The sequence below is a fragment of the Paroedura picta genome, chromosome 12 (genome assembly GCF_049243985.1).
Source record: "Paroedura picta isolate Pp20150507F chromosome 12, Ppicta_v3.0, whole genome shotgun sequence".
NCBI lineage: Eukaryota > Metazoa > Chordata > Lepidosauria > Squamata > Gekkonidae > Paroedura > Paroedura picta.
This window is the reverse complement of record NC_135380.1, coordinates 18130405-18157243: the sequence shown is the minus strand read 5'-3', so window position 1 is coordinate 18157243 and position 26839 is coordinate 18130405. Positions and strand designations below refer to the sequence as shown.

The 26839-nt window shown below is 43.8% G+C and overlaps 1 protein-coding gene across 3 annotated transcripts in view; it reads right to left on the bottom strand.

The window, feature by feature from the left end:
- The window catches only part of LRRTM4 (leucine rich repeat transmembrane neuronal 4), a 399594-nt gene that overhangs the window by 6346 nt on the left and 366409 nt on the right, over nucleotides 1-26839 (bottom strand). Inside the window, exon 4 of one of the 3 annotated variants that reach the window (XM_077306076.1) lies at nucleotides 13177-13534. The exons of the other annotated variants lie outside the window; for them this stretch is intronic. Within the exon in view, the coding sequence (XP_077162191.1) occupies nucleotides 13505-13534 (30 nt within the window). The 3' untranslated portion in view covers nucleotides 13177-13504. Of the gene's footprint in view, nucleotides 1-13176; nucleotides 13535-26839 lie in introns of those variants that run through there. 3 annotated transcript variants of the gene reach the window in all.

Here is a 26839-nt window from a genome sequence, read left to right as displayed (position 1 = left end):
ACAGAGGAGTGAGGAGTTATAAGTACTGCAGTTTTCAAGGAACATTCTGTGAAATCAGTGTTTCAGGAAGGAGTATCTGCAGGATGCACATAGATCATACATATATCTTCACACTTTTCCTGTCATTAGTTCTTGTGAAAGAATGGAATCATTGTTTAAATGGCCGAATAATCAAATTGCTAGACCGATTCTGCACGAGGAATTTGCCCCTAGACAGCCTCTCATTTCTCACAAGCTTTAGTGCTATTTTTACTGGATAATGGCAGCAACCTGGAGGTCACAACTGGCTGGCACAAGTTACCCCCAGATTTGTTTCAAGATGAGGGAAATCACAAAATCACGATTTGCCACTTCTTGCTGCTCTGTGATCCAGGGAACAAACAGGGGCAAGCGTATGTGGAGGGAGAAATACACAACAGTCTTTGTGGCATTCTGCCCACACTGGCACCCACCCTCTTCTCTCCAGTTCTGGCTTTTTTAATAGCATGGTCTGCGTTGCTGCAGGACTGCAAAGCTATGTGCCCTCCATAAAAATAAAATGTTCTCCTCATTGTGTTGGGTAATTTTGTGATCGGGCAGCCAAAATACGTTCCTGTGTGTGTTTCTGGTGGTGGGGAATGTACTGGGAAAGGGGGATGCATGTGATGCAGCTGCCCTCTCCCTATTCGCTTGGCATCCATGCTCTGTGTTTTAAGTTGTTACTGTGAATACACAATCGGGTCCAGTTACCATGGCCAGCCTATCAAAAATGTACTCGAAAAGAGAGACCATTATGAGAATCCCATAAAGAGATCTAAGGGGGAATGCTTCATTGTTGTGGGGAGGACAAATTTTGGGGAAGATGCAGTGTAATTTCTAAGCAGCATTCTAGGAATTCCCCTTAAACTCTATGGGGAAGACCACAATGACATGGGGTAATTCTAGAACATTGATATGGAGCTATTCTTTTCTCAGCCACTTCCCCTCCTGTTTAGCAAAGGTGGGGGGACTACAGAGATCAGTTCCTAAAGAGCAAACAGCAACATTGGAGGGTGGACTATATGACATCACATCCTCACTAAGATCTCTCTGTTCCCTAAGATATGCCTTCCATAGATACCACCTCCAGTTCTCCAGGCATTTCTCAAACCACAGTTAGCATTCCTACTAGCCTGGTAACCAGAGGAGTGATGGGGGCATAGGGGAGCAGCCATCAGTGTTGATATCACTTCTGGGGAAAAAAACCTGGAAAAACTCTAGGAATCACTGGAAACTCTTTGATTTTACCATACAGTCTCTGAAGCTTCCTAAGAGGCATCACATCACTTCTGGTTTTCATGTCAAAAATAATGTGATATCATTGTCTTGGCAGACTTTTAAAAAATCCCACTGCTACACCAAGAGGCAGGGGCAAGGGATGCTCTGCCCAACCAGGGGGCTGGCAACACTAAGCCCTATATACAAAACAACACTCCTATGAAGTTAATAATTCATAGACAATCAGACACACATAGACAAGTTTTTGGAAACTGGATTATACATGGGCATGAGGAAACCTCTAATTTTTACATCCATCTTAAGATACACCCCACTCCAGAAATAGGGCAGACCTACTACTTTTTAACAGACCTGGGTTTAGACTTTGCATTGATGTGGGTGAATAAAATAATAATGTTCCCATTATTTATAGGGTAGTGATAATGAGAGTCACAGTGCAAACTCCTAAATCCAAATATCTGTGGCATCCTGAAATAGGAGTTTTTGATTGTAGAGGATCTTGCCCTACTGGCTCAGCTGGTGGTGAAAATATAACTCTGCCAGTAGTTTTCAGAGTATGTTCCAAAGTATGCTTCAGAAAACTCTGGTTCAACAAGCTGATCCATTGTGGAAGATTAGTTTTCCCAAAAGATGGCTTCCTCTCCACTTCTGACCTTCCCTTGAAAAGGGCACGTGCTGGGGCTAGCTAAAACGCAACAGCCTTCTAATTACATAGCAATTCGGTTGCTTCCCATGGGTCTCTGTCAACTGAGGCTATAGTAATCAAGAGACTTACAGGAGCTAAATGACTCCCTGTGGACATGCATTGGAAGGGACTCAGCAGCTAAATAATTCAGCCTAGTGCTGTAGTACTGGGCCATCTATTTCCATCCATTCTACCCATATTCAGAGCTTTTCAACCTAAGCCATAATTTAATCACATAAAGGTTTACTGCACCAGTAGCTTAAGATGATATAGGACCACTTTGGACTTTTTGCATTGCAGTAGCACCTCCCATGATTACACCTGTGTTTTCAGCAGCAAATACCACTGAACTGTGAATGGAAGGGATGAATTCCTAAACATCTAGTGGGCGGATTCTTGGGATGTACAGCCAGTGATAGCGTCTCAGTGCTGGTCCTTTATTTGATGACAAGCAAACATCTGTCAGTTTGCTATGAGATGTCCTCTTGTCATGTCCTCTGCTCTGCTAGCCAGTTTATCAATTTATTTTGCCTTTGTGATTTTGGATCTATATAAATAGTATGAAAAAGAAATCCTGGTTCAAAAATTGAGAGTCCCAGGTTTAATTGAAAGCATCTCCAAGTAAAACATGGTTGCTCCAAGCTGCAGTGGGGGGGGGGTGGAGTCAGGGTCACACATGAGGAAGAACTAGAAGTAACAATATGTAACTCAAGGAATGAGCCAAAACTCTATGGTTATGGCAATTCCTAGAGTGACATAACATTATGCCTTTTTTTTTTTTGAAGTGACATTATGGCACATACAACATTGTGCTAATCTCCCCTGGCAACAGCCTAGCAACCTTAGTTGAAAAGATCTGGTAGGAGCTGACATGAAATTCATCTACCTGAGATTCTGGATAGCTGACGTCTGAGCAAATAACATTGAACTTTATAGACCAAAGTCTGACTTAGTATAAGGCAGATTCATGTGTTCTTTTAAAACTACTCTTCCCAGTTTTCTCTACTACAACTTCTTGCCAGAGCTGATGAGAACTGTAGTTTCATAATATGTAGGGTTGACTTTAGAGCAGTCTTTCTCAACTTGTTTACCACTGTTTATCCAAAAGTGGCATGATTGTGCAGAATATGGTTAGGAATCATAGCAATTTATATGCCCACCTTGGGGCCCCTCCCCTTCCCACCCCTTTCAGGCCCATCATTAGCCATTTCAGGAATTGCTTTATCCTATCTTGACTGATTCAAGGGCCACTTAAAGACTTGCTAAATTAAAAGCTCTCCTTTTAGGTAGAAATAAGAAATGTATCCTGTATTATTGCAAAATATGAAAGATTTGTGATTATGTGTACAAGTGCCCGACTGACTATGTATAAGGGATCTTTTGGATTTATGAAATATTCTGGAATCCTTTAATTAATGATGTATTGTTATATTCTATTGTCATATATTCTGCACCGGTCACTGACTGAAATAAACATATCTAATACTGGAGGTGGGGGACGGGGTGTTGACATGAACATATATATATGGTCATATCACCCAATAAATGTTTAACCCCTACCCATTTGGGAAACCCTTCCAAAGCCATCAAGAAGCCCCAGGGAGAAACAAACACAGTAAACAAGGTAACATGATTTTTTGATCACATTGTTTTTGAGGACCATAAAGTCACTCATTCTGGAATGTACTTTTATATTTTCTTTTTAAAGATGTATACTCACAACTGGTATTGATAATATCTCATTAACTATAGGAATTGTTTATTTGATGCATGGATATGTTGGAACTATTTTCCCATTTCTTGGAAGTGACTGACAATAAACCCACATTTTTTTTTTAAAGAAATGAACTAAGTAGATTATGATGTTGATCCAACATATTTGTTGTGGCCTGTTATTCGCTGTCAGTGAAGTGTTGCAGATAGTTGATTAAGTCAATGAATGCGGTGCCATCATTTCCTTGAAGCGAACCTTGTCTTTATTAACTAAGGAGCTTATTGCATTAGTAGCACTTCACATATTCATTGAGGTTTTTGGGGCTAATGGGCTGGATTAATTAACTGGTATTAAATCCCAAAGTCTTCACCTCTGTAGATCTTGCTACTAAATGGTGCCAGTAAAAATCAAGCTCTGGAGTTGAAACTCTGACACCCATGTTGCAGAATAACAATTGCCTTAAAAATATGTAGAATAAAATCTTGGTTTTGCCTGTATCCACTTGATATTCTAGATTCACCTTTCATACCTGTTCTCAAAGTTCCATTTGCATGTTTTCACTCCAGTGGGAATCTAAGACTTGCCCTGCTGACTTAGATGACCCGTCCTGCTTGTAGCAGATTAGGATGTTTCAGGAAATGTCAGTCTTCACAAGCTGTTCAGAGATCCCTATCTCTTGCAGCTCACATCCTGTCTTATAGCAAAATAAATGGAACTATCATCTTGCAGCCGAGCAATTGCCCAATGGATTCCAATCAATATAGAAAACTTGGCCCCTCTTCCATTCTGACTTTCTGGTTTTCTGCCTTCTTAGGCTCATGAGAGCACAATGCAGCAGTAATAGAAGCCTCCAAACTGGCAACATTCCATTGCTATGCAACTTTTGCAGTGCCATCCTAAACAGAATTATACCCCATTAAGTCCATTGAGGTCCACTGAAGAACTGCTTAGGAAGCCATTGTTAAAAGTGCAGCTGATCCAGCTACATCTAAGCTCTACATCCATGCCCTAATGACACTCTTGCTCTGGAGAAAATGTCTGCTGTGGAGGGTGAATTCCGTGGCTTTATGCCATGACAAGATCCGTCCCCTTTCCAGCCTCCACCGTCCCCAGGCTTCACCCCCAACTTTGCAGGAAATTCCCAACCTGGAATTAAAAGTCCTAGGGTTAACTCTTCTTGAGATGATATGCTGGTAGGCTAGAGAAGTGTAAAATAAGGAATGGCCATTCTTCATACAGAAGTTTAGCTATAGCCTTAAAGAAAGACCTATATCCCTTTAGCTTTCTTTATCTGAACTACTAACGCATTTGCGATGACACACCAGGGCTGCATCCATGCATCTCTGTGTTATGTGCTATTGCTGTGCTGTCACAGAATTTTACAACTGCAGTGTCCTGTGTGGGTGATGCATTATAGCGATGAATGACTGTTTTAGTGAAAGGATCATGCAACATCCACAGTTTCAGCATATGTCAGAATTCTGTAATGGCGGTAATACTGTTACATTTTCTCTCAATGAAAATAAAGCTGCAGTGTATGCCATTTTTTCTCCTGGTCCCCAAGCTTAGAAAACCACGTTGATTTATCCATTTATTCATTTTTATACCACCCTCCCAGTGAGCAGACTCAGGGCAGTATACATATTATTTTTACAGTTACATTAACATTTGGATTTATAATTAAATTAAAAGAGATGGATGACAATCTGCATTGAATGTCAGTATCAACAGTCCCAGATTTTTCCCATTCTCCTGGAATCAGATTGCGGTCTGGGGCATCTTACAACAAGGGGACCCAACCAAAAGGCTGGAAGAAGAGCTCCATCTTGCAGACCCTGCAGAACTGTGCCAGCTCCGACAGGGCCTGGATGTGTTCTGGAAGCTCATTCCACCAGGTAGGAGTCCAGGACAGAGAAAGTCTTGGCTCTCATTGAGACCAGATGTACCTCCTTGGGGTCAGGGACCACCAATTTGTTGATGTTATTAGAGCAAAGCACTGTTCAGGGGGCATAGCTATAAAGGCAGTGTCTCTGGTATGCAAGGCCTGAACTGCAAATAGCCTTATGGGTAAGCATCAATACCTGCTTCACAACTGGCAGACATGACCCAATTCTTTATTCAAACAGCAGGCCTGACTCACAGCTCTTGATCATCAGACATTAAATGAGTATCTATTACAAGTGCCTCTTGTGGCGCAGAGTGGTAAGGCAGCCGTCTGAAAGCTTTGCCCATGAGGCTGAGAGTTCAATCCCAGCAGCCGGCTCAAGGTTGACTCAGCCTTCCATCCTTCCGAGGTCGGTAAAATGAGTACCCAGCTTGCTGCTGGGGGGTAAACGGTAATGACTGGGGAAGGCACTGGCAAACCACCCCGTATTGAGTCTGCCATGAAAATGCTGGAGGGCGTCACCCCAAGGGTCAGACATGACTCGGTGCTTGCAGAGGGGATACCTTTACCTTTACCTTATTACAAGTGACCAAGGGTACCATCCTAACCACAGAATGATATGTATACATTTAGTTATACCCTGTTGATAAACATGGGTTTAAGTGAGCTCTTTATGTGTAAATCTTATCACACAAGTCTTTCTCTGTCTGGAATTGAACCGACTACCAAGACATTTCCTTGAATTATTGGGATCTTATGCCAGATCTTACAGTGGTACACCTCCATACTGAGGATGGAAGAAAAGACAGGACCTATTGCATGTCAAGGAGCTTTAGCTAGTTCCCTAAGGTCTATAGGTCCCTCCCTCCCTCCCTGGGCATTGAAATCTCACCAACCACAATATCCTTTCCTATGAAAAGTACACAAATACTACAACCCAGTTGCTTGAGGGTGGCCTCTCAAAGATATGTCTCATATAGCACTTGAAAACCCAAGCACATAGTTCCTGTCAGGCAAGAAATATGACAACGAGGGAGAAGGTAGAGTTGTTTTTCTGGGTAGTGATCATAAAGATGGCAACCTGCTCCATCCATAACTCGCAATAAATACATACAGTATTTAATATGAACATTTGATAATGTTGCTGCCAGAGTGACAAATGAAGGCTTTGGAGAATGAGTGAAATAGGTCTTTGTCTTGGGTTAAGTATTGGCTTTTCATTAGAATGGCTGCAAATTTATGGCATGCGAGAGGGCCACCCAGGAATGAATGGCTTCCTTAAAGAGTTTTAAATGCTCTTTTAAAAGTTGCACAGGAGTTCTGTATGTGGAGAGCAAAAATAAAAATGATTTCTTAAAGCCACAAGCCTTGGCTTCCAAGATATAATTTCCCCCCCTTACAATCCTCAGGGTTGTAACTCAGGAAAACAACTGCCCAGGGTTTCCACAACTTTTACAAACGCAGGATTGATTCAAGGGAGAAGTGTTGTTCTTTATGAGGCAAAGCTGATGTCCTTGCAAGATTGCAAACCTTTGTTCATGCATCTCAATGGGAGCTGCTGAACATCCAGCCAGCCCCTGGGCATGGTCCAGCCAGCTTTTCTTCTGGTGAAAAAAAGGCATCCTCTTTGACCACTCAAAGAGGGTACGCTGAGAACATGTGTGCCTGCAAGCAGCTGTCAAGTTGCAGCATACCTACGGTGACCCTAGCAAGGGGCTTTCAAGGCAAGTGAAAAGCACAGGTAGTGTATCATTGCTTTCCTCTACATCAGCGGTCCCCAACCTTCTTGTAGTCGGGGACCGCCTCCAAGGGTGGGAGAGAGCCGGCGGCCCGGCCGCCGCAGCTGCATGTAAACGCGCATGCGCAGTTGCTGCGCATGCACGGTTTCGCCAGCAGGGGGTGCAAACACACATGCGCGTTTGCGTCACTGGCGTGCCAGCAGCCATGCCTGCCTCTTCCCCCCCTCTCGCTGTGGGGGGGGGAGGCAGGCGCGGCCGCTGGCGGCCCGAGACCATGGCCTTCACGGCCCGGTAGCGGGCCGTGGACCGGAGGTTGAGGACCCCTGCTCTACATAGTCTACCTTGGTGGTTTCCCAGCCAAATACCCTGCTTGGCTTTCGAGATCCAATGAGATCAGGCCATTCCATGCTGCTTTACATCTCATCAAGAATCATGGGGTTTGCATATGCAAAATTTATGAGGTTGTCATATGTGGGAGAATTGGGTGAGCTTTAGAACAAGAAGAAATCTCAAAGCAGCTTATAATCTCCTTCCCTTCCTCTCCTTTGAGGGAGGTGGGCTGAGAGAGTGCTGAGAACTGAAACTAGCCCAAGACCACCCAGCTGGCCTCATGTGGAGGAGGAGCGGGGAATCAAATCTGGATCTCCAGATTAGAGGCTGCCACTCTCAACCACGACACCACACCGGCTCTCAATTTAGTAGGGAATCTTGATGGATCCAGTCCCCTGTTTGCACACTGCTGTTCTCGTCTATTTTTCTTGCAACACAATCCTAATCACTATATCGTCCACTGAAGGACACAACATGCATAAGAAGCTCTCAAAGGCAAGTTAAGTTAATTACTTATTAAGTTCATCACTTATTTTGACTACTTATTTATTTATACCTCTACCGTTCTTCTTCATGGGGACCTATTCTCCCCCACCTCTGTTTTATCCTCACAAGAACCCTGTGAGGTAGGTTGGGCTGAGAGTGTGTGACTGGCTCAAGGTCTCCCAGCAAGCTTCTGTGGCAGATTAGGGTGTTCGAAACTTGGCTTGTCACTCTAATAGGTACATCCAGCTGGCTCTCACTGATACTACCTTTTGTTACCTTGAGAGGCCTGGAGAGATTTCTCATAATGGTTCCTGTACTTGCTAAATGTAGACAAAAGACAATTGTGTGTGGTTTAAACTAAGTTTTCTTCATTGGTTGGAGTGCCTTATAATATCCCCACCTCAAGGCGCACTCAGGCACTAGCAAAGGGGTGGAAATGGGCTGGGAGAGAGGACTTTCCTGCCCGTCTACTTGTCACCTAGGCCTAGTCTGCACACAATGGATAATGCACTTTCAATGCACTTTAGAAGTAGATTTTCCTGTTCTGCACAGGAAAATCCAGCTGCCAAAGCACACTGAAAGTGCTTTATCCTGTGAATGCAGACTAGGCCCTAGTTAGCCTATGCCTTGCTGGTTAGCTCCATGTCTAGCTGGCCAGCTGTCCCCACCAGCCTTGGTTCTGCAGCAGCAGCAACCATAAGCCATGTTCACATATTACAATGAATGCGTGTAAAATTAATTTATGAGGTGTACTTGCCTATGCATTATACATGCACTGGGTAGTTCTCATTTGCACATCTGATTTAAGCTTCATATTTATGCAAGTCCTGGTTGTGTTTGTAAAGTGAATGTGCACTGGATCATCCTTCCAAGCAGGGAGATGTGCATGCATTTCCTGAAATATGGCAACAGGGAAAAATGAAGTGCGATACGGAGGAGGAAGGGTTCTTCTCTGGCTCAGCTATACAATCAGAGGCAATTTGGCAGTTCTAGCAGCCACCTCGATATTCAAAGTGAGCATAGTAAACATCAGGCTCCTATCTCTGATCCCAGGAAGAATCAGCTTGGCTGACATAATCTGAGTTAAAAGGGGGCCCAAAAGACTCGAGTCCATGTTTACCAGAGCATCAATTGCATTATCTTCCCCACCAAATCAAGAGCCTGAGAATATATTATTTCCTCCCCCATTCTTTCCTAGGACAATTTTCTCCGCAGAGTGTCTTCTCTGTTGAATAAGAACAGTCAGCCCAGTAGCACGTTGAATGGCAGCAGACACAGAGGGGTGTTCTTCTTGTCCTGAATGACTTAGTGGGACACTGTTCAGAAGGAATTACAAGAACACAATTGCCCAGCTAGCTCCTAGCAGTGAAAAAACCCCACTGCACATGGCGGTGCAAATGCATTGGAAATCACATTAATCGTGTCTCGTAAGGGAGCGTCTCTTCTTGATGCGCATATGTCTCTGTCATTAGCACTCACAGGAGTTGCATGCCCACGCTGAGGATGCAGCGCCACTGCTTCTGGAGGTAGAGAAATGACTCATAGGCTGCTGCTCGAGGAAATACAGAGCTCCCCGCATGAGTGGCAAGGCTAAGAAATCTGGAGCCTAAAAGACTGAAGCCACGACGGCGTGGGCATCTGATCCGGGCACAAGAGCCAAGGCTGACTTTGTCAGAATCCTGATCCTATCATCTGACAGTGGCCCATGAGAAAGAGCACCAGATTTCTTAAAATCTTTTTTCCATCTGCTCCAATCTCTACTCTTTAATAGTGCCAGGTCACAACCCCCTCCCTGTGTCTGACCTCTACAGACTGCAGGAAGGTTATCATATGACTGATCATATCACTTCTATATAAAAAAGGGACACCACAGTCAATGAGATACCAGAGAGAAGCGTTCTATTTAATTGGTCTTCCTGTACTGAGTCTCTGCATGTCACCAGAGTCCAGAGATAGGTGTGCTAGTACAGTGAGAAGTATCCCTATTTTGGTAGACTCTCATTAGTCCTAATCAGAGCTGCTTCCTTCTCTTGAGGTCACTGAGCTTAGAAGGCAGGGCTGGTTTATCCATGTAGCATGAGGAGCATGTGCTATGGGGCCCCGTGCTTCCAGGGGCCTCGCACAGTGTTTCCCCGCCATGGGTCAGGGATGTAGCCTCTCTCCTCCCCCTGCTTTTCCCCTTACCTTTAATGGTGCAAGGATGTTACGCTGAATGACAACATCAAAGTGCCAGAGCTGGACAGGAAGTGGTTGTACTGCACAAGTGCAGCCCTAAGAAGGTGGAGCCAAGGGTGGGAACTAAGAGCATGTCTGTATACAAATGCTCACTTCTCCACAGTGGGAAGAAGCAGAAGCCCATTTTGTCCTCCTCTGTCCAAGCCTGATTCCTTTCTTGCCCACTGCCAACTCACCACTGCTGCTTCTCCATCCTCCATGCTCTGACCTCACATTGCCACCACTGCCACCCCCCTCCTACATGGGACCACAAATGAGGCAGCAGAAAGTGGGTTGGAGCAGCAGGACTCTTGGCAAGTCCTTTTTTTAAAGCAGTGAACTTCTGGTGAGGCTCTTTAAGGATACTCGGATGGACCCCCCTTTCCACTGTGTGTGGGGATCCTGTGCCCCCAGTCTGGTTGCACCCATCATATTTGGTGGCCACATAAATCCTTAAACTGACTCTGGTACTAGGAGTCCTGCAAATCCTTAAACTGGCTCTGTGAGAATGGGTATAATTCTGTTTAGGACTGCACCATCTATGTCATGAAAACAGAATTCATTTAGCTCTATCCTCGGTCTTTAATGGACACATCACCTTTGAGAAGAGACACTACCTAGCACATGATGAACTGTAAGCAGTCTCCATAAAGTTTCCTGAGATCTTGACACATAATGCACAACAATGTCAGGCTGAATACAATTCATCCCCTTAAAGGACCGCTACCCATGTTAGCAACCTCTTCTTTGTACGTGCGATTTCACTGTTGCCTTTAACTAGATGCCTACAATGGACAGTATGACAAAACAATGACATTGCATCCAATATTAAAATGTGAAAGTCAAATTTTGGTGCTTGCTACAGATGTCTTCTATAGATATTTGTTTATCAGAGACCAAGCAAGCAGAAAATTAACGCACGATCACTCGGCATAGCAGGCAGAGGATATTCGACAATGAGGCTGCTTTGGGTGTTTGTATTTTTTAAATACCCTCCAGAAAACAAATGATTTTGTCATTCCTTTGGGCATGTCTTTACAGTATGCAGCGAACTCATCAAGAAAGGCACCCACAAGATTCTGAAGGAAATTGGAAAAAGAATTGGTAAGAGGAGAAAAAACAGACGGAGACATTTGCAGCAAGGCTGTCCTTAACACAGAAGTATTCCAAGCATGTCTGTTAACATTATCGTATGAAAGAAATGGAAGGAAAGGCAATAATTATCGGGCAACTTGGCATTTTAGAAACAAAGAGAAAAATTGGAATCCTTTCTCCACAGAGAGCTTATTTGTGTCTTAGAGTGAAGGTCTCTACATACCAATTTCCTCCACAATTTTGTTCTAATATGTCATTTGTAGATATTTCAATCCACTGGGTTCTAGTTCTTTTCCTAGCTTTGGCTTACTTACACAAAAAAATGGAAGTACCATTCCAGAGTTCAGTGCAGGGGGAACATAGACTGTTGCATAACTGCCATCAGATGCAATTTTATTCAGCCAATTTTGAACACCCACCCAAGGACTTCCCCAAAGGAGAAAATCAAGGTGCTGTTTCAAGATGAAGATAGGCAAATAACTCTCTGCACAGCTAAATTTTGCACTGCTGCCATGAAATTGCCTACTATGTACGTGGATCAGAAAATTTCTATCTGATCCAGTTTCAAAAGTACAAAGAGCCAATTGTCACTGGTAACTTAAAGTATGTTTTAAATATTGAATCTAACATCTTGAAGTTCCTATGATGTCAGACCCTTTAATTTTTTTATAATATTACTACTGTTTTTTCTCTTTTAAAATTGTTTTAGTTTTTAATTACATGTATTTTAATTTACATGTATTCCTGACAGTTAGAGCAGTTTCTCAGTGGAACAGGCTTCCTCGGGAGGTGGTGGATTCTCCATCTTTGGACATTTTTAAACAGAGGCTAGGTAGCCATCTGACGGAGAGGCTGATTCTGTTAAGGCAAAAGGGTGGCAGGTTACAGTGGATGAGCGATTGGGATGTGAGTGTCCTGCATAGTGCAGGGGGATGGACTAGATGACCCATGAGGACCCTCCCAACTCTATGAGTCCATGATTCTATGATTCTATTTTGGTCTGAATGACCATAAATAAATATTAATTGAGTGATTGAATGTTGTGTAAAACTGAAAAGGAGAGCAATGATGTCACTGTGCGCAAACAAAACTTTTCAGGACTTGATGCATGAGCTGTGCTGTTAGATACAGAGAAAGAGAGAAACCCCTTTCACACTGGGGGGAAATGGCATGATGGCTCTCTTAATGCTCTGAATTACTAGCATCCCGTACAAAAAACTCATGATTCAGGTGAACAGGGAACCAAATGGTTTCCTTGTTTGCTGAACATTTTGGGAATGCTGTTAAAACTGATTTTATGCATTTCCCATGAGGGAATTCGCAGTAACCTAAAGTGGAAACTCAAAAGAGTTGTGTTGGCATCCTCCACTCTTTCCTGCCTCAAATAAGCAGTTTTATTAATTAAAGCCTTCCCTACTAATTTTTATTAAAGCCTTCCCTACTAATTTTTATTAAAGCCTTCCCTACTAATATGTGAAAGGTCTCACTAGAAGGGAATGGATAAACCATCTAGTATTTGCAGAGCACTCTGGTGACTGTTGGTATAATATTCGAAGCTGCAAACAAATACAACTGTCACCACATGAATGGTGTGAGCAATAGCACAGTGGCTTTCTGGCATGGCCATTCACAAAACAGCTGGAGGTCTTGGTTTTCATTCAGTGGTGCAGTGGCTAGAAAGCTGGACTTCTTCAACATTTGTGATGCATCTTACTGTTGGCAGTGACGTGTTCTTGGAAAGACTTGATTCTGTTTCCTACTGGTTTGTCACCCTTCTTGGCAATTGTTTTGAAAGCCTCTTGAATGAGAGAGTTCTTTTGTGATAGCATTTTGAGCAATATGGTCAGTGGTGATTTCATCATGGTATGTCATCACAACATCACTTAGCCACTCTGAAATGTGATTGGCTGAGCTTGTGGTCTCACTTCCTGGCTCAGTGTTGATTGGCAGATGCTTGTGATCTCACTCCCTGTCCCAGTGTTGATTGGCTGAGGCGTGTGATCTCACTTCCTGTCCTAGTGTTGTTTGTCGAGGCTTGTGATCTAACTTCACTGCTCCTCCACATGTCACCAGCTGGGTGACTCCGGGCTAGTCTCAGTTCACAGAGCTCTCTCAGTCCCACAGAGTGTCTGTTGTGCAGAGAGTAAGAGAAAGCAGTTGTAAGCCGCTTTGAAACTCCTTTATGAACTGAAAAGCAGAGTATAAAGAAACCAACTCTTTTTCTTCATCTTTCACATAATACCCCCACCTTCTGACACAGCTGTATACAAGGCAACATTTTCTTTAAAAATTGCCGATATCTTAAGACATTCCTGTCACTCCCTCAACCAAACAGTAAAAAGCAACACTTCTTTTAAATAGTTACTAAACATGCAGACTGAATGTTTTTCTCAGCTTGAAGAAAATTTCTCAGGCCAACAAAAAAAAACATATGTACCCCAAAACCATATCTGGGGTGATTCATAACCCCCCAAGTAGAGGGGAGAGGCACCTACAGCCAAATGTTCAAAGCAACGTGTGACAATGTTGCCTCCTGAGATACGCAAAGAGAAGAGAATTAAACAATAACAAACTGCATCACTCCCTGGATGCTGACCTAATGTACACAAAGGATTGTATATGCAAGTGTTCTCCTAGGTGCTGCTGTTATTGCTTACTGTGATGGATTTTAAGTATGAATATAATGAGGCAGAAAGTGCCCTGCAGGGGAAAGTAACCCAGCTCTGTGCATTACATGTGAAAAGCACAAGGAACTCTTGTGGGAAACTGTCTGCCGCTCACGTCAACAAGAGACAGCGTGCTTGACTGACTTCTAAACCAGTCAGCCATGATCTGAACAGTCTCAAACTACTCTAATATTCTTCAAACTTGCTCCGTTTGAGAGAGAGAGAAAGAAAATCTTCTGTGTCAAACAGGATTCATCTCCCTGACTTCCTGCCTTCCTTACTCTCTTCCAGAAACTGACTTTTGTAAACTCTTTGTTTATCGTTAAGCCCCGGTTTTCTCCAAAAGGACATTGTTTGTATCTATTCAAAAGATTCTGGGGAAGGGCTGATTTCAAATGTCTCGTTCCCATTCTCTCCTCTTTTCCCCCCTCTCCATTTCAGCGTTATCTGTTATTATGTACTGCAGGGGTAGGCAAACTGTGGCCCTCCAGATGTCTATGGACTACAATTCCCAGGAGCCTCTGCCAGCATTTACTGGCAGGGGCTCATGGGAATTGTAGTCCATGGACATCTGGAGGGCCACAGTTTGCCTACCCCTGATGCATTGCAAGGATGGGGGAAGCTAAGCACCTCATGGGAGGGCTCATGGGAATTATAGTCCATGGACACCTGGAGGGCCACAGTTTGCCTACCCCTGATGCAATGCAAGGAGGGGGAAGCTAAGCAGGGTCGTTACGGCCAAGGAAGGTGCCAGATTAATAACCATATCAGTCAGATACATTTTAAAACCTAGAGTTGCCAGCTCTAGATTGGGAAATACCTAGAGACTCTGAGGGTGGATCTGGGAGTGGCTTGGATTTGGAGCACGGAGGGAACTCAGTGGAGTATACTGCTATGGAGTCCACCCTCCAGAGCAGCCATTTTCTCCAGGGGAACTGATCTCTTTAGTCTGCAGATGAGCTATAATTCTGGGAGATCCCCAGGTCCCACCTGGGGACTGATATTCCTCAATATTACTGGAACAGCCAGCAGAAAGTTCAGGTTGAATCCCACCTGATTTCCCACTCAGTCTTGCCTGATTCCAATCCTCACTGCAGCCCCTTTCTGTATAATGTTTGTCCATGTAGGTCCTGTGATCCTTGCTATAGCCATCTTGATAGTAAAAAATCCTCCCTCTTCTCTCTTAGGATCTAACCCCTTCAAATAATACCCATACGAGATCCCTGCTTCAAAACCCAGCAGTGACACATTTTCTTGTCCTAGATTTGTTTTCTTTGCTCGCTGTTTCCTTCAAAAGAAAAACTATAAGGGAAACTGAGAAGACAGTCTACCTTGTATCTGCTGCAGCTTCCATGCTTCCACAGGCCCCAAATATTGGGAATGTAATAACATCTTTAAAAAGAGGGCTTCTTTAACATTGCCTCTGTCCAAGCCACCAGAGAGCACGAGGACAAAAAGCACAGCTGGGTTTTCGCCCATGAATCAGAGGGAGGAGGCATTTGAATGCAAAGGCAAGTAAATAGGTGTAGCAATGAGGTCATGAAGACTAATAGCAAATCTAAGGGAGCCAATTTATCTTAATGATTCGAGTTTGGTACAAAGTGGATTGTGTGGGTCCCAGGCAATTTCTGCATCTCCTTCTACATTAAATATAATGGGCTACTCCAATTAGTGGCCAAATGGTTTCACAGGATTACCATGCATTTCAATATCCAAATAATCAAGCAAGCTTGGCATGGGCGTGGATGGATGAATATTTTGCATATTTTGACAAGGGGGAATAATTCAGACTGACTTGGTTAGCCACTTCGCTGAGCACTGCCCTGAATCCATCTCCCTGGCGCTCACTCTAATGGAGGGATACATGTCAGGTACGATGAATGTTCAGCATGTGCCGCTCGAAAGCAGGCTAATTGTTCTTCCCCATCAAAATAAAGATGGACAATACCTTCATCTCATTTATACAAAGCTGAGGCAAACTGTAGCCAACGCCTCCTGATGCATCACAGAAAAGATCGGATTCCTATCACAGGCCAGGAAAAGGGGAAGTTATGGATGAAAGATCGAGCACTACTACATGTGGTGGGAAGGCAGCAGAGAATCCCACTTGTCCAAGGCAGGGGAACTTCTTGTGAACAGAACAGGACCAAGACATGGCTCTCAGGGACTGGACAGCACATAATCAAAGAGCGACATAACCAAGTTGGCAAAGTAAGAGTGCAGTTCGATGCAGAGTTATACCACTGTGAGCCCACTGATGTCAATGGACTTAGAAAGGTGCAATTCAGTTTAGGATTGCCCTGAAAATGGGTCCACCACACATGGTTGTGACTTCCATATTGTAACAAGTTCGTAAAGGTTTCTGTGCCTCAGAATAATTCTTCAGGTTGGTTTCACAAGGGATTAAGAATGTGAAAAAAAAACAAATTATGCAACAGGGTACTTTTTTGTTGGAAATCACATTGCTTTGTCTGTGATGGAATTTGTAAAGTTTTATTTTCCCCCTCCTTCTCCTACAGCATTGTTTATTGGCTATATTATAGTGGGATTTTTATTCTAAGAGTATAATGAAACTTTACTGAATTGTTTTTATTTTTTTAGAGTTATATACTGCCCCTTTTAGGGTTACCCACTCGGGGCAGTTCACAAAACATTATCAAAAATAACAATCATAATACAATCAATTAAAATTATACCCTATCTGCCTTGGCTGGGATCTTTATAAAATCTGTATCACACCTTTCTGCCCCTACAGAGGCCACCAAGGAGGCAAACAGTTTAGAACATATGTGATAAAATCACATTTACAAACCATTAAAATCACATTTCCACTCACAGAGATCATTAAAACAATTTCTTAAAAACATAGTTTAAATATATACGCAGGACATAAAAACAGCAAATATAAGACTGGTTGGGAAGGAGGGGGGAAAATTTCACAGTCAAAGTAGTTTCAGCAGTGGAATAGGCTGCCTAAGGAGGTGGTGAGCTCCCCCTCACTGGCAGTCTTCAAGCAAAGGTTGGATGCACACTTTTCTTGGATGCTTTAGGATGCTTTGGGCTGATCCTGCATTGAGCAGGGGGTTGGACAAGATGGCCTGTATGGCCCCTTCTAACTCTATGATTCTATGATTCTATGATCATTGAGGGAATGCCAAATGAAAAAAATAAAGTCTTGATCCACTGACAGATTAATCTCCCTGGCGAGAATGTTCCAGAAATATGGGGCCATGGCCAAGATGGCCACCTGATGAGTTGCCACCTGCCTAATCTCAGAATGTGGGAACACCTGAAGCAAGGCCTCCAAAAATGGCTGTCCCAGTCAGGCAATTTCACTGTTGCCTATTGGTGTCATAGACTTTTATCCCCTTGTTTATTCTATGTATTACACTGATCTCCATTGTATTGCTTTTATAATTCTGTAAGAGAAAAGTGAGAAAAGCAGATGACAAATGGAGTATATAAATTAATAAAACTTCCCAGCTGGACTGATCCATCTGGGGTTGGTTGACATGACTAATAACAGCATCAATTCCATGGAAATCATTGGATGAAGAGCAAACAAGGTAATTATAAGGGCTTGTATTGCGAGACATGAAAACCCAAATATGCAAGAGTCAATATTTGCTTTGGCTTACCACATTTTGAGTCAACAACCATGCTCATCTGGAAGCATTCAGAAGAGTAGTAACCATACACACTCCTCCCTCCATTACATTAAATGGATTTAGGATTGCCAACCTCCAGGTGGTGCCTGAAGACCTCCTGCTATTAAAATTGCTCTCTATGCAACAGCTCTCTAGGTTCTCCTGGAGAAAAGAGACTCTTTGGAAGGTGTGTTGTGAGGCATTATAACCCACTGAAGTCTCTCCCTTTTCCAAATCCCTCCCTCCTCAGGCTTCACACCCAAAATCTCCAGGTATTTCCCAACCTGGATCTGGTGACCCTACATGCCTTTCACTGCATGCACCTTCAATCAACAAAGAACCATTTAGGTGTGAAGAGTGTCAGCCTAGTACTGCCTTTCTCAACTTTTTTACTATTGAGAAACCCCTGAAACATTATTTAGGCCTCAAGAAACCCCAGAAGTGACACAATCCGTGCAGAATATGGTTGGAAGCATAGCTGTGTACACACCTACCCAGGTCCCTCCCCTTCCCACCCCAACCAGGACCATCATTGGCCATTTGAGCAGTGGGGAGGGTGGGTCAACATGACCATATATGGTCATATCACCCAATACATGTCTAACAAATTTTTAAAAATATTTTTAAAAATAATAAACTCTCATCCATTTGGGAAACCCTTCCAGGCTGTCAAGAAACCCCTGGGTTTCATTGAACCCTGGTGGAGAAAGTCTGGTCTAGTATCTGAAACCTCCATGTTCAGATCCTCAGTCATTCCTTGGAAGCTCTCTAGGTCAGGGGTAGTCAACCTGTGGTCCTCCAGATGTTCATGGACTACAATTCCCAGGAGCCCCTGCCAGTGTTTGCTGGGAACTGTAGTCCATGAACATTTGGAGGACCACAGGTTGACTACCCCTGCTCTAGGTGACCTTGGGCCAGTCACATTCTGTCAGCCTAACCTACCCCAAGGACTGCTGGGAAGATAAAATGGAAGAGAAAAGGATGATGGGAACTGCTTTGGGTCCTCATTTGAGGAGAAATAATGGTTATAAATGAAATATTATTAAGATAAAATAAATTATCACCACAGGGATATTTCATCCACTGGGACAGCTGAATCCTTTCCCTTTTGAAAGCCACTGTCTGTTACCTGGATGGATATATCAAAGGGCAGCAACAACACATCTGAAACCTTTCAGGCAGCCATTAGGTGGTTTACACGATCCTTTTCATTACTCTGTTATTCTGTGATTCTATACCCATGTGACCAATGCTGGAACTCTGGCCTCCATGTTTTTGAAGGGACACCTTCAAATATAAAATATTATAGCGAATCCCACTAGATGGCAGTGTTGAACACATCTTTTGAAGGAAATTGAGTACTCTGGATGTGAGATTCCCTAAAGATGCTGTGATTACTTATTTGGAGTGGAAACTGCAAGATTGTTGTAAAAAAAATCTCTTTGATAAGGAAATTTTATACATATTCATCTCTCTCCCTCTCTCTCTCATAATGAGTTTTTTCCTATCAATCTGTTTTTGATTAAAGTCATTTATTGAACATGGAGTAATTATTGTTTTATGAGACCCAGCATGGTTTAGTACTTAAGGTGTCATACTGAGTCTGGGAGATTAGGAGTTAAATTTTCATTCTTGCTAGGTGACCTAGGGGAACCCTCTTAGTCTCTATTTCAGAGTGGTTGTGAGCATAAATGAGGAAGGTAGAACCATGAACACTGGCCTTGGGCTCCTTGGGGGAAATGTGGAGTCCAAATGTACTTGACCCATGATACAACATTTTCTTACTGAAAGAATGAAAGTATTGGAAAGTCATTTTGCTGTGTAAGAACATGTAAGTTAGAGACTTTATTTTGTAAGCCTAATTTCATCAGATTTCAGAAGCTAGGCAGGGTGTATAGTACTGGTTGGAGTCACTGAAGCAGTGGGTGCAAACTTAAATGGACTTCGAGGAATGGTAGAGGACAGGAAGACCTGGAGGATCATTGTCCATGGGGTCGCGATGGGTCGGACATGACTTTGCATCTAACAACAACTGGTTGGTTGTTGTGGGTTTTCTGGGCTATGTAGCTGTGGTCTGGTAGTTTAGTCCCTGACATTTCACTGGGACATCTCAACGTGAGATGGATTGACTCCATCAAGGAAGTTTGCAAGGCCCACAGTTTGCAAGAACTGAGCAAGACTACTAATGACGGGATGTTTTAAAGGTCCTTATTTCATATTCACAGGGGCTCCATTAGTCAGACCTGACAGAGCTTAACATGCACTTAACACTTAATACACATGCAACCATTCAGCCATGAAGTTCCCCTTGAGCCAGTTTCAATTTCGCAGCCTAACATACTTCCACTGGGTTGTTGCAAACACTGACAAACCAACAGCTGTGTATCGCTATAAATACAGATATAAGGGCTTGCAGTTAGCACTGACACAAATGGTTCAGCTCATTCCATATATTTTCTAAATATTCATTTAAATTCAAGTGTTTTGTTTTGAAATTATTTTTCAGCGTTCCTCTTGAACTTGGATGCCCTGGGGCTCTGTTTGGTATGGATACTCCTGTAGAAAGCTGCTGAGCCCTCACACAGTGGGAATTGAGCATGCTTGAATCCGCAAGTTACTCTTGGCTATTCTGCGACCTCATCGTTGGTTATTTAATGCACTCAAAGGCTTGCAATTTTTAGTTTCATGTCACTCCTTTGTGTAACGGCTGCTTGCTTGACCATGTGCCACCTTGCCTCCGCTTCAATTTTAGCCGGGGAAGAGAATTAAACAAAGCGGAAATTACTGAAGCGAAGTTCAGAAGCCGAACTTTTCAAAGGCGTTGAATGTATGCGTTCATCAGAGGAAACAAACCTTTGAATACGATTTCAGGAATCAAATACAATTCATATCACCTTCCATTTATCTTTATAAAAAGAAACCCCGGGAGAACAAGCAGAAAACAAGCCCCGTTGGAACCCTCAGGATATTATCACGTGTGTACTGGAGCATCTCAGACGTGTTCAAATATTATGAGAGACTCCGAGACTTTAATCAGACTCAGGGTTCACACTTTGGCCCAGGAGGCCACAGCGTGTGTTCAGCTCTTCAGATATAGAAGTGAAAATTGGCATGAAGCTTTGTCCTCTGGGATTGGAAGGCAGCATTAGGCCTCTGGATTGGCCAGGCCTCTTGTAGGTATCTTTCTTTGATAAACAAAAACATGGCTGGTTCCGTATTTTGGAGGAATCAGACAAAGAAGGCAAGTAAGTAAATGGCAACTTTTGCTCCTAGTCCTAGCGTTTCTTTCATCCCCCTACCCAGCAGCCACCATTTCTTTGCATGCATGTCCTTCACTGGCATCTACAGTGGCCAGATCTCCTGCTACAGTGCCAGATCTCCAACCTTGCCACTTAGTAAAATGGCAGGGGGCAATGGTGAGAATAGGCATCACATGGAGTTTTGAGGGAACCCTAGAGCAGTGGTCCCCAACCTTTCCGAGGCTGGGGACCGGCAGGGCATCGGGCCGCGCCCCCGCGGACCGCGCCCGTGCGGGCCACGCCCGCGGATCGGGCCGCGCCCGCGGGCCGCGCCCACGGATCGGGCCGCGCCCGCGGGCCGCGCCCACGCCGCGCCCGCGGATCGGGCCGCACCCGAGCCGCGCCCGCGAGCCGCGCCCACGGGCCGCGCCCGCGGATCGGGCCGAGCGGGCGTGGCCCGCACAGGCGCGGCCCGGCCCTGATTCCCTCTCCCCGCCTCCCGCAGTAAGAAGCTTCCCGGGCCGCCAGCTTGCGGCCTGGGAAGTTTTTTACTGCGGGGGCGGGGCGGGGAGAGGGAGCCGCGGCCCGGTGCCATGGCCTTTGCGGCCCGGCACCGGGCCGCGGCCCGCAGGTTGGGGACCACTGCCCTAGAGCATCCCTTGATGTGCAAAGTCAGAAGTGATGTCTCAACTTTGCCACAACACCTGCCCCAGGCTCCTTTACCACCCACCAGCTCCCAACACAACCATACTGGCAGCTGCCATTACTGTCCCAGCAGCCATCACTGTCCACTCAAGCTTCTTAAAGAAAGAAAGGGCTAACAGTATACTGTGTAGATTGATTGTTGGAAAAATGGTACATAAAATGTAGCAGATAAACTATATGGCTCCTATTATTATAAAATCAATCATCCCAGCAGATAAATAACCTTCTACTACCATTGGAGCTGCAGCAACTTTGGCAATAAGAAATGCCTTTAACATAAATAGATGCTCAGCATGCATCAGTAGGATACAGCAGCTTTAAACAAATTCAGAGGAGAACACCATGACGCTGATTCACACCTTCATGCATAGATACCAGGGCTGAGCACGCATGACCTTGGTTAGATATTCTGATGACCAGTTGCTTGCATAGAGGAAGGCTGGAGATGTAGACTTCCTACTCCCTGTCCCAAACAACTGAGAGTTGAGGAAGAGTGCATTGATAATGGGTTGGGTCCAGCCAAGTTTTGCATTCACCAAGTTTCACTCCATACCACTGTATTTAACCAGGGTCATTTTTATTCCAGACTGGCTGCTCCATAAAATCACTCCCATTTTATTCCATCTTCATGCCAATGCAGTATTGACCAGTATTGGATACATTGCCTGCTTTTTGTGCCTGTGAAGTCAAAAGCCCTGGCTCATGAAATGATCAGAAGAACCGATCAACAGATTAGGTGGGTTCCTGGGTAGACATCAAAGGCACAAACCATCTAGTAAGTCACAATTTTAAAATGTCAGAGATATTTTCTCTTTCATTTACCTATGTGCTTATGAAATTGGAGGTGCAGTATTAGGGGAAGGGAAGTGGAACGAAGCCAGTACAAGTGGAACATCCAGGTTTCTTTAGATACACGTCAATAGCTGAATGAATTAGCATCACTGGTGGGCATGACATTTGCATACGGAATATCTAAACCTAATCCTTGGTATCTCCAATGAAAGAATCTCAGGTAGCAAGTGTTAAGAAGGACCCATCTTAGTGTGAAATCCTGAAGCGCTGGCATCAGTCTACCTTGTGTCATACAATCATGTGAACTCACTGATCTACAAGGCAGTTTCATATTTATGGTACTATACTGTGCTGTACTGATTAGCTGTACTGAACAGCTGTACAGTTCTCAGGACATTTCAGATAGGATGGAAAGCCTGCCACAACTGACAGCCCTACAGCTCATATGTAGCGGTGTTGTGGGGTTATAGTGTTGTAACTATAAAGATAAAACCAAAGGGGTGCAAATATAGAGCTTGGCTAGTAGAAAAAAATCCTACTTCATCCTGGAAAAAAACTGCTCCTGAAATTGGTATGGGATGCAGCATTGGGGGAGGGGACTGCTGTGAGAATCAACATAAACTCTTTTATGTTCAAAATAATTACCTTATAAATATCTTAGATATGCCCCTTGATGTGATGGTTCTTTCTTCTGAAGTCTATTATTAGTCACAGATGCAACAAAGGGGGGAGGACCTTCAAGACATCTTGAGTTTGGGCCAACCCTCTAATATCAGCCTGGCAACTGTTGACTCTCTGCCGATTGTTTTCCATTTTCTCCATGCCCACATGTTTCCCAAAATGCCTTTTGTTTAAAAAATAAGTACAACAACAATAAAAAAGCCAGCACCACAGCCCCAGCCGGTTTCCTCCGTCACAATAAAATAGCAATAATATATGTTCCCTTGCTGATCAATGCAGTTGCTCGAGCTTCATAAAGTGCCAGACAGAAAATTTACAATACAACGGAATAATAAACACTAGAGGTTGACTCAAAGTTTGCCACACGAGGGGATTGGGGAAGCGGATCACGTACTGCACAGATCATCTATTCAAACCAATTTTCCATTCTAGCGTTTGTTAGAGTAGTCTAAATGCCACATAAACTTCTTTGACATTCAATTATATAATGTATATTGTACATGCTATGGAAGGATGGACAGATGGAAATTTTCACTGAGTGCTCTACTGGCCACGTGCCAGTCTGTGAAAGCCAATGTTAAAGCCCCATTTCTGTGTGCATGGACATAATGTACTTCTGCATGCTCAGGCTACCTGTATAGAGAACTCTCGTGATGCAGGACAGGGGCTGTCTCCCATGTGAATTGTACGTTGACATAAAATTGGACATTTTATAAGGGATCACGGCTCAGTGATAGAGCATCTGCTTGGCATGCAGAAGGTCCCAAGTTCAATCACCTGTCTCTCCAGCTAAAAGGATCATGTGTTCAAACAGAACACTGTTTGAGATCATGGAAAGCCACTGCCAGTCTGAGTTGGCAATACTGACCCCGAAAGGCTAAGGGTTCGAATCAGTATAAGGCAGCCTCGTATCTTGGGAAGCCTTGAGATTGATGCCTTATTCGGATAGAAACAAGTGCAATTACTTACAGCAACATTCTAAATGGTTTTACAACTTTGGAGACAACTAACTTAAGAACATAAGGGAAGTTGTGCTCGATCAGGCCAATGGCCCATCCAGTTCAATACTCTGTGTGGCACAGCAGCAATGTTAAAGCCACAGGAATGTGGCTTTAACATTGGCTTTCACAGGCTGACAATGGGACGTGGCCAGTAGAGGAGTGTCATCAGGAGGTCCACCAGTGGAACCAGAACTCCAGAAGACCTCCCACTGTGATCTTCCAAGCACCAAGAATATAGAGCATCACTGTCCCAGATACAGACTCAATACAGGGTGGTTTGCCAGTGCCTTCCCCAGTCATTACCGTTTTATCCCCCAGCAAGCTGGGCACTCATTTTACCGACCTCGGAAGGATGGAAGGCTGAGTCAACCTTGAGCCGGCTGCTGGGATTGAACTCCCAGCCTTATGGTCAGAGCTTCAGAAAGCATGTCGGCTGCCTTACCACCCTGCGCCACAAGAGGCTCAATATTCCATCTATACCTGGTGGCTAATAGCCACTGATGGACCTCTATCCAATCCTCTCTTGAAGCTGTCTGTGCTTGTAGCTGCTACCACTACTTGAGGCAGTGAGTTCTAGGTGTTACTTGCTCTTCTAGTGAAGTACTTTCTTTTCTCTGTTCTTAACCTACTGCTCATCAATTTTATAATGTATTCACAAGATCTTCTACTGGGAGAAAAAGGTGGAAAGTACTTTATCTGCCTTCTCTATCCCATGTGTAATTTAGTAAACCTCTATCACAATACCCCTCAATCATCGTTTCTCCAAGCCAGGGGTAGTCAAACTGTGGCCCTCCAGATGTCCATGCACTACAATTCCCATGAATTGTAAAGAATCTCATGGGAATTGTAGTCTATGGGCATCTGGAGTGCCTCAGTTTGACTACCCCTGCTCTAAGCTAAAGAACCCTAAGCTAAAGAACTCTAACTTTTAAAACCCATCTTCATAGGAAAAACATTCCATCACCTTATTCGCCCTTTTTTACACTTTCCCAATGTTATAATATATTTTTTGACGTGTGACAACCAGAACTGTGCACAGCATTTCAAGTCAGGCTACACTGAGGCATTATGATACTGGTTGATTTGTTTTCAATTCCCTTCCTAATGATTCTTTGCCTTTTTTATTGCAGTCGCATGCTGAGTCAACATTTTCAATGAATTATCATGACTCCAAAATTTCTCTCCTGGGCAGTTACCACCAGTTTGGAAATGCATTTAAAGTTGGGACTTTTGGCTCCAATGTGCATTGCTTTGCACTTGCCTCTGTTGAACCTCATTTGCCACATTGATTCCCACTCAATCCAGCCTCAACTGAGCCCTCTAGAGTGCCTCAGAGTCCTCTCTGGTTTTCATCGCCCTGAACAACTTACATCTTAATACAACTTACAATTTCAGCCTTCAGTTGAAAGGGTGTAATTCTGCCTAGGATTGCACTGTTCAAATACCATTTTAAGAATAATTTAATGACTGTCATAATGTTCTATTGCTTCACACCAATACAGCTACTCACCTGATTATGACTGCCAATAAGTCACCAAAAGACAAATCAGAACAGTTAATTAATAACCAAAGAAGTTTGCTTTACCTATTGCTTACAAACTCACTTGCTCTGGTCTATGATTGTTTAAATAAAATTCATTCAACCCACAAGGTGTATCCCATTGTGCCTACAGTTGAGATGAGCTTGGGCATTATTTGTCAGATTGCAAGGAATTCTGATGTGTGCATCCACAGTCATAGTGGGTACTTCCTTCTCCTCCTCTGAACTTGTATTTTGGAGTTCTGAATAGCTTTGTTTCCCAGAGTAGAAACAGCCCTTGATCAGTCCTCCATTGTGCCATATCTCCTCACCGAGACTGGTGTACAGAATATTGTGCATGCTAGTTTGCATAGATTTATTGCAAGATAAATGTTGGTCAGCAGCTAGGGTTGCTGTCCTCTAGGCAGGGCCTGGAGACCTACTTTTAAACCTGACCTCCAGACAACAGAAATTAGTTCCTCTGGAGAAAATGGCTGCTTTGGAGGGTGGGTCCTGCTGAGGTCTCTCCCCTCCCCAGCCACACTATCCCCAGGTTCCACCTCCAAAAGCTCCAGGCATTTTCTACTGTTGGCAACTATAATAACAATTCAGTGTTGTTGACATCACTGTTGAGGTGATAATAGGTCATAGGAAAGGAACAAATACCGTATTGACAACCAAGGATCAAGCGGTCTGAACTGACGACAGTCGTGTTCTGAGAGAAACACATACAATGTGCATGACTATCACTAGGCTGGCCCCAGGTTTACTCAGTGTTAGCCAGATTCTGGAGATGTGCACCAATTTACTTTGGAATTTATCCTGCCGCTAGACAAGGATGCCTTCTCCCCTCCTCCACTTTAAAGAATCAGAAATCTGAAAAGGACAGGGAGAGAGGGAGGCAGAAGAATGGCTCAGTGATTGCTCCCTCTAATCAATTCTCAAGGGACGCAGGAAATTCTTTCCTTTGTCAACTCATTCACTTTGCAGGAAAACATATTAGTTCCATCAACGAGTTAAAATGAGCACGTGTGAGTTCCTGGAGAGATTTGTAGCTGTTGCTGAAATGGTGATATTTGAGCTCCTGGCCCAGAGCATTGCTCTGGATGCTCTTTTGCTCTTGCGTGAAAGCAAAATGAGGCAAGGTGACAATCCAGCTTCTTGGATCAGTCTTCTTCTATCGG